General features: G+C 52.1%; 1 protein-coding gene across 2 annotated transcripts in view; it reads right to left on the bottom strand.

Moving 5' to 3' along the window:
* ATP13A2 (ATPase cation transporting 13A2) overlaps positions 1 to 12,659 on the bottom strand; it is a 45,448-nt gene that overhangs the window by 7,060 nt on the left and 25,729 nt on the right. For both annotated transcript variants that reach the window (XM_081017306.1, XM_081017307.1), the window contains exons 13-24: positions 11,666 to 11,776; positions 10,187 to 10,233; positions 8,531 to 8,719; positions 8,233 to 8,439; positions 7,168 to 7,281; positions 6,343 to 6,499; positions 5,237 to 5,357; positions 5,015 to 5,139; positions 4,379 to 4,536; positions 3,803 to 3,916; positions 1,892 to 1,971; positions 1,346 to 1,498 (exon numbers count right to left, since the gene is read on the bottom strand). In XM_081017306.1, coding sequence (XP_080873432.1) covers positions 1,346 to 1,498; positions 1,892 to 1,971; positions 3,803 to 3,916; positions 4,379 to 4,536; positions 5,015 to 5,139; positions 5,237 to 5,357; positions 6,343 to 6,499; positions 7,168 to 7,281; positions 8,233 to 8,439; positions 8,531 to 8,719; positions 10,187 to 10,233; positions 11,666 to 11,776 — 1,576 coding nt within the window. The remainder of the gene's footprint in view (positions 1 to 1,345; positions 1,499 to 1,891; positions 1,972 to 3,802; positions 3,917 to 4,378; positions 4,537 to 5,014; positions 5,140 to 5,236; positions 5,358 to 6,342; positions 6,500 to 7,167; positions 7,282 to 8,232; positions 8,440 to 8,530; positions 8,720 to 10,186; positions 10,234 to 11,665; positions 11,777 to 12,659) is intronic.

The following is a 12,659-nucleotide window of genomic DNA, read 5'->3' as shown; positions in this document are numbered from 1 at the left end:
CCAGTGAAACTTAAGAAACGTTGCTCATCCACAGTCTACACTGGGATCACTCCAAAGTAAGCACAACTAGGCACCGGAAACAGTTTGGTGTTTTTTTCCCCCCTAAAAGAAAAGAACATTTTAACGTGCCCTGTTGTGGCTTCAGCTTCTTCCCCTGCCTGCATTTCCTTAAAGGTAAAGGGACCGGACCCCTGACCATTAGGTCCAGTCGTGGCCGACTCTGGTGTTGCGGCGCTCATCTTGCTTTATTGGCCGAGGGAGCTTCCAGGTCATGTGGCCAGCATGACTAAGCCACTTCTGGTGAACCAGAGCAGCATACTGAAACGCCGGTTACCTTCCCGCCGGAGTGGTACCTATTTATCTACTTGCACTTTGATGTGCTTTTGAACTGCTAGGTTGGCAGGAGCAGGGACCGAGCAACGGGAGCTCACACCGTCACGGGGATTTGAACTGCCAACCTTCTGACTGACAAGCCCTAGGCTCTGTGGTTTAACCCACAGCGCCACCTTACTTAGATATAAAGGGTGCCCCCCCAATACTGCATGCACATAAATTCTAATGAGATCCCACACAAATCAGGGGCCCAAAACTTGGGACACCCACCCTGAGGTTTCTTTTGTGTTTTAAGGAGGTAGCGATGCACGTGGGCAGGAAGACTCAGAAGGGTTTGCTTCTGTAAGGGACAAACTTTTCCCTTTCTGCCAACTGCTGTTCTTACAAGGTATTTTCATCAAAATTTACCATAGTGGCCAGCATGTGTGAAGTCCATGCCACTCAGTTCACAACTTTTTTTTTTTAAGGGAAATAACTGATTTTCCAAAAGCACCTCTCTTGCTCTTTAAGATAAAGGTAAAGGACCCCTGACAGTTAAGTGCAGTCGCGAACCACTCTGGGGTTGCGGCGCTCATCTGGCTTTATTGGCCAAGGGAATCGACGTTTGTCCACAGACAGTTTTTCCATGTGGCCAACATGACTAAGCCGCTTCTGGCAAAACCAGAGCAGTGCACGGAAAAGCCATTTACCTTCCCGCCAGAGCGGTACCTATTTATCTACTTGCACTATGAGGTGCTTTCGAACTGCTAGGTTGGCAGGAGCTGGGACCGAGCAATGGGAGCTCACCCCGTTGCAGGGATTCGAACCGCTGATCTTCTGATCGGCAAGCCCTAGGCTCAGTGGTTTAGACCACAGCGGCACCCGCGTTCCCTGCTCTTTTAGAGGAGCCCCCCCAAAATATTTCTAGTTCCAATTAAAGAGGAGGAGCTACATTTTTTGAGACGATGGTGGGAAAGAGGATCATCTACTACAAGCTCAGTGTCCCAGAAAGGTCGATTCTCCCCAGACCTACCGGATGGCGATGGGGACACACTCGATGTTGGCTATCTTGGAAGTGAATGGCGATGCCACAGAGGCTTCTGCTTCGGAGAGCGAGATGCCCACATCGGCCGCCTTCAGAGCTCCACAGTCGTTGGCACCATCCCCACACATCCCCACGCAGTAGCTGTGAACCGACACATGGGAGAGGAGAGTTGGAGCCTCATTTCCCCGCTTCCACCAGGGGCCAACACGCTGGAAGGCCCTGATGTCAATTCTGCCCAACACCCCCTACCCCCCACCCCCCACCAAACCCGCCCCCTTCTCTCCAACTTTATCAACGAGGAAAGCCAAAGTGTCTGGAGCAATGGCAGCCCCACAGCCATAGTTCAAGGTTCTTCCCTCTGTCCGTAAGGATTTCCATTGCTTTCGCCCACAGAAGTGAGAAAGCCATCTCTTCCTGCGGTTCTGGAACAAATCCCTCGCCCATCACACACCTTTGCGACTCCCCCCACAATATCCCGGCAGTGGGGTGGGGGTGGGCGGTGGAGCGTCCCCCCTAAAAATGCCACAGACTTACTTCAGGTCTCGCAAGTTCTGGACCAGGAGAGTTTTCTGGTCGGGCGACATCCGGGCAAAAATGGTGGCCCGGACCAGTATCTGCAGAAGGCAGAGAAAGAAGAAGAAGAATTTGGATTTGGTATCCCGCTTTATCACCTCCCGAAGGAGTCTCAAAGCGGCTAACAATCTCCTTTCCCTTCCTCCCCCACAACAAACACTCTGTGAGGTGAGTGGGGCTGTGAGACTTCAGAGAAGTGTGACTAGCCCAAGGTCACCCAGCAGCTGCATGTGGAGGAGCAGGGAAGCGAACCCGGTTCACCAGATTACGAGTCCACCGGTCTTAACCACTACACCACACTGGCTCTCTAGAATCCGTTTCAGAGCTGCCACTGCCTCGAGAATCACAATACATCCAAGGCAGCTCACACAAGGAGGGGGGATCACTTAGTGGGATGGCGGCCGCAGCGGAGGTCTGCAGCTCTTGGGCTTTGTGTGCAAAAGTTCCTTGGCAACACCTGCTGGTGAGGCTGGGAAATTCCCCTCCCTACTGGGGAGATGCTGAACCAGGATTGGGGAACTTGAAACCCTCCACAAGATGCTGACTACAGTTTCCATCATTCTTGGCCACTGGATGGGCTGGCAGAGGCTGATGGGAGCCGGAGGCTGGATAGACGTGGAATAAGGCACCTTCCTTGTTTCCTGGGCTAGGGGGCGCTTGCGGCGCAAAGAATCGGCCATCTTTAATTGACACGTGTGGATTTCTGGCCAATTTTGTTTAACGCCCCTCTCCTCCTCCCCAGCCAAGGGAAAGTTCTGGGGCATCTGACTTTGGGGAGCAATGCTACTCCCCGCAGCAGCATTGCACGTGATGCCACATAAGAGTCTGGTGAATGTAGCACCCTTTAACGTCCCTGCGAACATTCATCAGCTCTAAGAGGTGGCACAAGAAGCCAATCAATCACCTTACTGATGAATAATCATCAATAATAGCAAGCAATCGTGCCAGCTTTGAAGAGACGCCCCCATGAGGTGCACAGCAGGGTCAGGACTTTTGAACCGGGTCCCGCTGTCGTGGCTCTTGGTGGGTGCATTGGGGCAGAGGAGGGGTCTTCGCCTCCTCCTGCTACCGGACCCTTTTCCCCTGGAGATTGTCCCTGAGGGCTTCTGATCTTTGAGGACTTACACAGGAACAAAGAAAGCTGCCTTATACCACATCAGACCACTGGGTCCATCTGGCTCAATACTGCCTACACTGACTGGCAGTTGCTCCCTCCAGGGTTTTAGGCAAGGGTCCCTCCCAGCCAGTGGTGTGTGGGCATTGGACTAGGGGGACTAAGCTAGCCCCCTTAATGTTGCCAATAAATGAGAGTATTAAAGCAGTAAAGCCTGGTGCCTCCTTCCCGAAGCCTGGGAAGCTTCTGCCCGGCTTAGGGAGGGAGCAGCAAGGCTTTGACAGGGTCCAAAAGCCCTCCTTCCCCCTCCCCAAAGCCTGCCCAACTTTGGGGAGGATTCAGCAGGGCTCTAGCATCCTGTCAGAGGCCTAGCCACTCCTTCCAAAACCCTGGGAAGCTTCTGCCTGGGTTAGTGAGGGAGGCCTGATGCTAGCATGCAGGATATAACCCCAGTTGCCCTCGCAAGCTGTTCCCCTACAAAAATTTCACTGCACCCCACTGATCCCAGCCCTACATGGAGACGCTAGTTGGAGATTGAACCTGAGGCCTTCTGCATGCAAAGCAGGTGCTCTAACCACTGAGCTATGCAGTCTTTCTCCTACAGACTTGCATTTATTCAGCGCATCTAGGAACTGTAAGCAGAGAAAACCCTTTGCCAGAGGATGGGGTGAGGTTTGGGGGGATGGACAGCTGGGCAGAAGCAGCAACAGCAGTAAGCTCTGCCTCTCATCCTGCAGGGCTCCTGCATCCAGCATTACCTTCGGCAGGAGGTCCGGAAAGTGATCGCAAAGCACTGCGAAGGATTGCCCATTGACGGCCAAGTGGTACGGGTGCTGCTGCTCCAGGAAGTAGCTCTCCCGTTGGTACGAACCCTGCAAAAACCCAGCAGTTGATATTCAGGCCTCTTCCCAATGCCCCTACCTTCCCAAGCCTTGCCCCAGTGCCTGGGCTGGTCTCAAGGCCAGGCAGGAATGTGACGGAAAGGTTGCAGCTGGCACAGAGAGGGAGGAGGTGGGCACTGCAACCCCACTGACTGCAAGATGCACAGCAGGCCAGCAACCAGGAAGGGAGCAAAGTGGAGCGAGGTCTCTCTAAGGAAAACTGGCATCAGGTGCCCCATAGCTGGTCAAGCTCAGCTCTTTTCATGGACGGGCAGAGCTGGCCTGGGTGACCACATTGGGCAAGATGCCCCAGGAGCTTTTAAGGTGGCATTCCCCGCCTCTCCCCCTCCCAAATCCTAGAAGCAGCCTGGGCGTGCCACCTCCCTGGAAGCCATGAGGGCACTTGCTGTGCCAGGGTGCCCACAGAGGAAGTTTGGGTAGGGAAGGACTTGCATCGGGCTGCTCCAGGTGATGCTCAGAAGGGACGAATCTGAGGGCAGCCGGCTCATCCCGCCCGCGAGGAGGGGCGGCGTGGACGAAGAGAACCTGCTCCTTAGCATTCACCATCCGGCAGCTCCTGGCCACATTCACAGCAGTCAGCATGTTGTCTCCTGGTGGGGAGAAGAGGGAGAGGAACAGAGGTGCTGGACTTCACCACACCTAAGGTAAAGGTAAAGGGACCCCTGAACATTAGGTCCAGTCATGACCAACTCTGGGGTTGTGGCGCTCATCTCGCTTTATTGGCCAAGGGAGCCGGCATACAGCTTCCGGGTCATGTGGCCAGCATGAGTAAACCGCTTCTGGTGAACCAGAGCAGCGCACAGAAACGCCGTTTACCTTCCCGCCAGAGTGGTACCTATTTATCTACTTGCACTTGATGTGCTTTCGAACTGCTAGGTTGGCAGGAGCAGGGACCAAGCAACGGGAGCTCACCCCATCGCGGGGAATTGAACTGCCGACCTGCTGATCGGCAAGTCCTAGGCTCTGTGGTTTAACCCACAGCGCCACCCGCGTCACCACACCTAGATGGCAACAAATGTGAAACACAGAGAGAAATGGGCATCCCCCGCCCTCCTCCCCATCTGATACCTGTGACCATCACAGTTCGGATGTCTGCATTGTGCAATAGGTGGATCACTGGAGCAGTCTCAGGCTTAAGAACGTTCTTCATCACCAGGAACCCCAGGAAGACCATCCCGCTCTCCACATCGTCCCTGCCGGCCCAAGGAGAAACCCCCGTTATCAGTGGACCTCTGGGCAGAGCAGGGGAGCCCAGGCTGGAGAGGAAGCCGCTGCCAGGTTCCCAGGCACCTTGTCATGTCCTGGGCCTCTTCGAATGTCCCAATGGCAGCGAGGGGCTTGAAAGCCAGCCCAAGGACCCGGAACCCGTCGCTGGTGAAATGGCGCAAAGTCTGGGTGAAATCCGCAGGGACTGCAATGCCAAGAGAGGGGGTTGGTTGGTTTAGCAATGCAATGCTGCAAAAGGAAGACCTCTCCCAACAGCCCCACATGCCGAAGATGGCTGCTGAGGGTTCCTTTCCCCACCCCTTGGAGGATCCCGCCTCCTTCTGCAGGACCCTAGGCAATTTCAGTGTAAATTAAACACTTTGTTGTTTTCAATTAACCATCTGGCTTCTAATTCAGATCAACTTGCACCAGCAGACAGGCACATCTGCCAATCCAAGGACTTTGACCTTAACAACCTATTTTGTCAACAGCTACCGGATCTGGAGTGACGTGGCTCTGTGGCCCTGATCGCCTGGGGGCAGGGCTAGGCTATTATTTTAACCCCACAGGTCCGTTGTGAGTTCCAGTTCCGTGTGTGCGGTCAGCAGTCCAATCCGCTGTCCAGCATGGCCTGGCATCAGGACCTGACCAATCCAACTCCAAACTTCCAACTAACCCCACAGGAGATGCCAGTAAAGCACCACCCGAGGGAGACATAGTGCCGCCAAGTGCAGACCAGGAAAGAACCACGTCTAGTCACTTGGGGTGACACCAAAGCCCTTGTTGCCGCCAGACAACATCAGCCCTCTCGAGTCTGAACAACCAGGGACATTAGACTCATTATTTGCTGCCATATCTTTGCCCAACTTACTGCAAACTATACAATGTGTTTCCTCATTTTTTCAACCTCCTGTCATCCTCCGTTATTCCTACACCTTCCTCCATCATCAAAGTGATGCTAAGCACCCCATCACTGCTCAGCTACTCAGGAGATGCTCGTGGGTGTTCCTGGGCCCAACACGCCCCTCCCTGGACCCCCAATGGCTCCAGCAAAAATAGAAGTGGCACAACACCCAGGAAGAAGAGAAACCAAGTACTGTATGCGGGTTAGTAGAGAGCAGATAGGTAGTTACACCAGGTGAGAAGGAAGAGCCAAGTTAGCCAATACCAGAAAGGACGTGTAGACTGACCCGATTCCTTATCACAGAGGCTGGCCACCATCTCTGGAGACCCCTTCATATACGCCTGCGAAGGCCCCCTGCCGGTGGCCTTCACCAGAACACTCATTCGCTGCAGGGCTGAGGAAAACGGGAAGCGGCGGAGAATAGCCACAGGCGCCGGGTGTTCCTGAGTCGGACACAGAATAGCAGAATGGTCTCTTGGCAAGGGGGAGGGTAGAGAAGCCGGAGTCTTCCACCCTGCAAGCTCACTTTTTAGTGTTGCCATCACAGCATACATTGGGAAGGGAGGGCTGATGAGGGAAAGGGGCCCAGGTCCTGTTCTCCCATGGGACCAAAAACCCTCCAGCACTGCAAGGGGGTGATGTGAGCTGTTCCACAACACTCTACAGCTATTTGCAGGCAAATGCACCACAGCCTCACTGTCAGGTGTGCGTGCAGGAGCCAGGCCCTGTGACCAGGACTGGGGCCTTCCTAAGTTTGTTCTGAAGGGGCAAGGTGCAGCCTCACAGGTGAGGCCGATTGGTAACTCACAGCACCTGGTGGCAAGAGCTGGGAAGGGATATAAGGTCAGCATTTCCCTTCAGCTCTTTGCCACAGCAACACGTTCCCTGCCTTGCTGCATTTGGTTCCTTGATCCTCGGACCCTCGACTTCTTGCTTCCTGACCCTCGGACCCTTGGCTTCTTGACTCCCAGCTCTCTGACCCTCGGACTCTTGGCTTCCTGACTCCTGGCTTTTGGACTCCCGTTCCTGCTCCCACCCCACCATCTTGCCCCCGATCCCGATGTCCCCAGCCGGGACTTCGATCGCCCGTGAACCAGACCGTGACACTCACCTTGCCATGAAGCTGCTCTCCCACTGGTGGAGGCCTCATCACCGCCAGGGCTCTGGTCCCAAAAAGCTGGGTAGCTTGTGCCTCTGCTGCGTCCCCTTCAGTTTCCTCCTGGCTCTGGAAGGAAGGAAGGCATTAGAGGAAGCAGAGGCTCCCCCTCCGTTGCCCCCAGCCTGGGGTGCCCACCTTGCATTGTCAGATCACTGGGCACATCTAGACCCTTGTTATCACCACCGCCATTATAACAGGGCCGCTGCCCCCCAGGGAGATGACCCTCTAAATTTCAACCAAGGGAGGCAGCCACAAAGGAAAGCAGCCTAACAGGAGGAAGGAGACTAAGAAGGTCCCAACTCCTGACATCAGCTCTGGTTCCCCACGGTCTGAATGGACAGAGAGGTCTTCCTCCACCTCTACAATCCAGGTAAAGGTAAAGGGACCCCTGCCCATTAGGTTCAGTTGTGACCGACTCTGGGGTTGCGGCGCTCATCTCACTTTACTGGCCAAGGGAGCCGGCATACAGCTTCCGAGTCAAGTAGCCAGCATAACTAAGCCGCTTCTGGCGAACCAGAGCAGCGCACGGAAACGCCGTTTACCTTCCCGCCAGAGCAGTACCTATTTATCTACTTGCACTTTGACGTGCTTTCGAACTGCTATGTGAGCAGGAGCTGGGACCGAGCAACGGGAGCTCACCCCGTTGCAGGGATTCGAACTGCCGACCTTCTGATCGGCAAGTCCTAGGCTCAGAGCGCCTAACACAGAGCGCCACCCGCGTCCCTTCTGCAATCCACGTTTCCTTTAAAACAGCAACCATGAAAGACGCCAGACTGGAAACGGGCCTAGAATCATCATCGTTCGCCACAATGGCTGCGTATCCCAGCGTTGGGGCTGGCCTCCCTTCTGTCTCCTCCAGCTGAGCTGCGGCCTCCCGTTCCTCAGCTGGGGTGACAAGATCCAGCCCCTCCTTTTGCTCTTGCAAACATGGCTCGCTGTAGTCAGAAACTCAGTGCCGTTTCCTCAGCAGAGCAGAGCTCAGATCGGTTCCCCTTCCCACCTCTGCCTCTCTCTCACCCATCCAGTGGATTCCAGCAGCTTGAGGTCCACAGGGTCTCCAATGAGCTGCTCCCCAAGCCAAGAGAGGGTGTGGCAAGTGGCCAAGCAGCAGAGCAGCGGACCGCTGTCCAAGCAGCGCAGCTCATGGACGAGGGGCAAGAAAGAGCCGTTCTCCAGGGGAACCACACCCCAAATGTCCAGGCCGTCCTCCGTGAGGGTCCCTGTCTAGGGGAGACACAGGCTGAGTCAGAGCATGGGCAAGGCAACAGGCAGGTGAGGTTAGCAGCCCACTCCCCCACCGCCCTAGGACCCTCACCTTATCAAAGCAGACCAGGCGCACCTTCCCACAGAGGTTGATCCGTGGGGGGCTGATGCAGAAGATCCCTTGCTGCTTCAGCCTGTTCTGGGCATAAATGGTGCCCACCGTCATCGCAGCCGGCAAGGCTGGGGGCACAATCACCGTCACGACATCCAGGGCACGCAGAATGATCTGCCGGAGTGTTTCCTGTTGGGGTGAAGGATGCAGGGAGTCATGGGGGAGCTGCCTTGCCCTGGGTCAGCCCCTTGGCCACGTAGCTCAATACTTCCTACACTGGCTGGCAGCAGTGGCCCTACTTGGAGATGCTGCTGGGAATTGAACCGGCGACCTTCTGCAGGCAACGCCTTCTGCAGCCGCAGCATATCCTCAAGAAGCCCCCATGGTTCACCAGCAGCCAGGTTCTCCACACCTGAAGGGTTCCCTGCAATATCCGAAATGCGACGTCAGCTGCACGGATGAGGCCTGACCCCGCTCCACAAAAGGGTGCTGCCTGGTTCTGAGACATCCAAGGAGACTATTCTTCTCTTTTTGAAGTGTGTGTGTGTTATTGGCCAGACAAGATGGAAGGACTCCTGGGAACACCTTCACAGGAACCATCCCATGCCCAAGCATTCTTCCCATGGGGAATATCATTCTCAACCAGCAACAATTCAGAGTGTTGGGCACGATACTGGCAGCCCTATTAACACTCTAGGAATGGGATTCTTCCCATTTGAGCCCTCCCAGGGTCTCCCCTTGGGGAGCCTTTGTGACCCCCCCCCAGTGATGTCACTTCCTCTTGCTAGGAGAGCCCTCCCTGGTGTGCCGTTTCTTCATTTCCTTCCTGGTTCTCTCCCCAGGTTTGCAAAGTTTCATTACGCCAGGCTCCTTCACCTGGTGCCCTGGAATTTTTAAATTTCACTGCCTTGCTGCTGGCCTCGGTCCAGTATACCTGAAGGAGCGTCTCCACCCCCATCGTTCTACCCGGACTCTGAGGTCCAGCGCCGAGGGCCTTCTGGCAGTTCCCTCACTGCAAGAAGCGACGTTACAGAGAGCCAGGCAGAGGGCCTTCTCGGTAGTGGCACCCACCCTGTGGAACGCCCTCCCACCAGAGAACAACAACTACCAGACATCTGAAGGCCGCCCTGTTTAGGGAAGCTTTTAATGTCTGATGTATTACGGTATTTTAATATTTTGTTGGAAGCCGCCCAGAGTGGCTGGTGAGGCCCAGCCAGATGGGCAGGGTATAAATAATAAATTATTATTATTATTATTATTACATGAGTCAAAATGAGCCAACGACTTGCTTGTTTGTGCTCGGCTGGTATTCCCCGTGGCTCCTTCTCCCCATGCTTTGGTGAGGTTTTCCTGAGTTCCTGGGAACTGCCTTAAACCCCTCGTTGGGCTAAGGTCCACAGCAAAAGTGCAGCTAAAACAAGCAAAACAAAACACCCAAAGGGTGCCTTTCCTGGCAGGCTGGCCAGAAAAGCCGGGTTCAAAGTGCAAAGGGTTGTGGCGTCCAGTAGGCCTCCATGGGCGGTGGCTTGCTCTGACACAATTGTCAGGCACAACTCTCTTAAATTGTGAGAAGCACCTCTCAATTTGGGGAATAGGGGTGCTGGATGGGGGGCTCAGAAGAACCCTCACACACACACCCCGTGGAACTTCACTGACCTTGTTTCGATACAAGATGTAGATGCTGTAGCCGGTACCAATAGCCGCTGGAGGACAAAGGAGCGAGAAAGGAGATTTGACTGTCACAATCCCACAATAGGGAATAATCCCACAGTAACCCTGAATTCTAGCATTATGGGAGAGAGGGAAACTTTTTCCTATCCACATTTCTGCATGCTGTGCATAATTTTATCATTCATTCATTTAATTCTTATTAGATTTTCTGTTATACAATTTAAAGTACTCATTTTTACATCCTTAAGATATCAATGACCTCCCTTCTTCTCTTTCCATGGTTCATTTTGCATATCATAAATCCCTGCATATTTTACAAAAACCGTACCATTCAGTATTCCGTTATTGCATCCATCAAAACTTATCCACACTGTTGAATTTATCTTAATGCTGCCAGCGTTTTCAGCTGTACACAGCTATTTCCCGTACATTCAATAAATGTTTTCCAGTCTTCTCTAAATGTACGTTCTTCTTGTTCTCTTATTCTATATGTTAAGTCTGCAAGCTGCACATATTCTGTCAACTTAAGTTGCCATTCTTCTTTGGTTGGGACCTTGCTCATTTTCCATTTTGGAGCTAAGAAAACACAGGTCGCAGTAGTGGCATACATAAATAACCTTTTCTGACACCTGGGAATTTCAGTCTGGATTATTCCCAACAGAAAGGACTCTGGGTGGTGTGTTGTTGTTGATTTTTGAGAAAGTACTTTTGAACATTTTTTTCAATTCATTATGTATCATTTCCCAATACTATGCTGTGCATAATTGCATAAATTTCTATCACAACACCTCTTACTCACCTTTCCCCTAAAGTCCCCAAACATCGCAACATTCCTCATAGGGTAGCCACTCCATCCCCTTGATTGCTTTAGTTGCCCTTTTGCGGAACCTTTCCCAACAGTGAAGTATCAACTAAGGCCAGGGCCTTTTCAGTACTGGCCCCTGACTTGGTAGAACGCTCTGTCACAAGAGACTAGGGCCCTGCGGGACTTGACATCTTTCCGCAGGGCCTGCAAGACAGAGCAGTTCCGCCTGGCCTGGCCTTTGGTTTGGACTCAGTCTGACCCTTATGTTTCCCTCCCCTTATGGTTTTGCTCTATGGGCTACTATTAAAATGAGGCTGCATTTTAAATTGTATTTTAACCTGTATTTTAAATTGGTTCCCCCCCCCCTTTATGTTTTTATTGTAATTTTACTGGTGTTAGCTGCCCTGAGCCCATCTCTGGCCAGGATATAAATAAAATATTATTATTATTATTATTATTATTATTATTATTATATCCTTTGTGAGGTGCGGTGACCATAACTGCACACAGGACTCCTAAGGCGACCACACCATAGATTTGTGGCATTATGACACTAGCAGTTTTGTTTTCAATTTTTTCCTCCCTCACGATCCCGGGGGGCATGAAGTTTGCCTTTTCCATGGCTGCCGAACCGCGGGCTGACATCTTCACAAACTTACCCAAGACTGTGAGAAAACCAACAAACTTCCATGCGTCTTTATAAAACCGAAAGCTGAGTGGCTTGGGGTGAAGGATGGAGCTGATGAGGTCTCCTTTGGCTGTGTAGAAGCCTGGCGAGAGAGGAGGGGAAGGGGGTGAGGCGGGCAGAACCCCAAAATGTGCCGAGGGAAAAGTTCAAAGTGCCGCAGCAGCAGCAGCAAACCTCGAGGGATCAAAGCAGCAGCCACAGTCCCAGGTCTCTGGCAGGCAGCAGAGCCAACCCATGGGCAGGAGGCCCTCACTGCAGGCTCAGAATCACTTTGCCCTGGGGGCCTTCCCCCCCTTGTGAGTGTGCAGGGGGCAGAGACCATGAGGCTGCAGTTTCAGAAAATGCCATCTCAGCCGCAGGAGAGTAAGGGCGCTCCAGGGACACAGGGGGGTGCTGAGCAGATTGCTGTCCAAAAGATGCTCAGCACCTTCAGCCAAGGGACTAAAACCTGGGGGTGGGACGGGACGCACATCCTGCTTCATGAGGGTGGATAAAAATCAATGTTTTTTTAAAAAAACAACAACAGGGTTTTTTTAATTAAAAAAATGATTTTTTAAAATTTAAATCAGATTTTTTTTTATTTAGATTGGATTTTTAAAATAAAATGCTTTATTATGATGCTATAACTGATATTCTTTTCTTATTATTAACTCTTTTTTGTTCTTTTTATTTTTATTTTCTTCATTCTTTGCTGTAACCTTTTGTAATGTATTTGTAAGATGATATGTTAAATCAATAAAGTTTATATCTTAAAATAAATAAAAATAAAATGCTTTTGGAGGAAAAATCTTTCTAAATATAGTTTTCTATTTAAGTTACAGTACAGTCCAAAGGCTATTCATCAGGAAATAAGCATTTGCTTTAAGTTTAAGTCTAAGGGTGTGGTTTTTTAAAAAAATTGTTTAACCACATCAGTTAACAAACATGGATACGTATGCTATAATGTTATTGTTATTAAGGAAATT

Source organism: Podarcis pityusensis, assembly GCF_964106645.2.
Source record: "Podarcis pityusensis genome assembly, chromosome: 8".
Taxonomy (NCBI): Eukaryota; Metazoa; Chordata; class Lepidosauria; order Squamata; family Lacertidae; genus Podarcis; species Podarcis pityusensis.
Note: the sequence above shows the minus strand (reverse complement) of the source record. Positions and strands in the feature narration are given on the sequence as shown.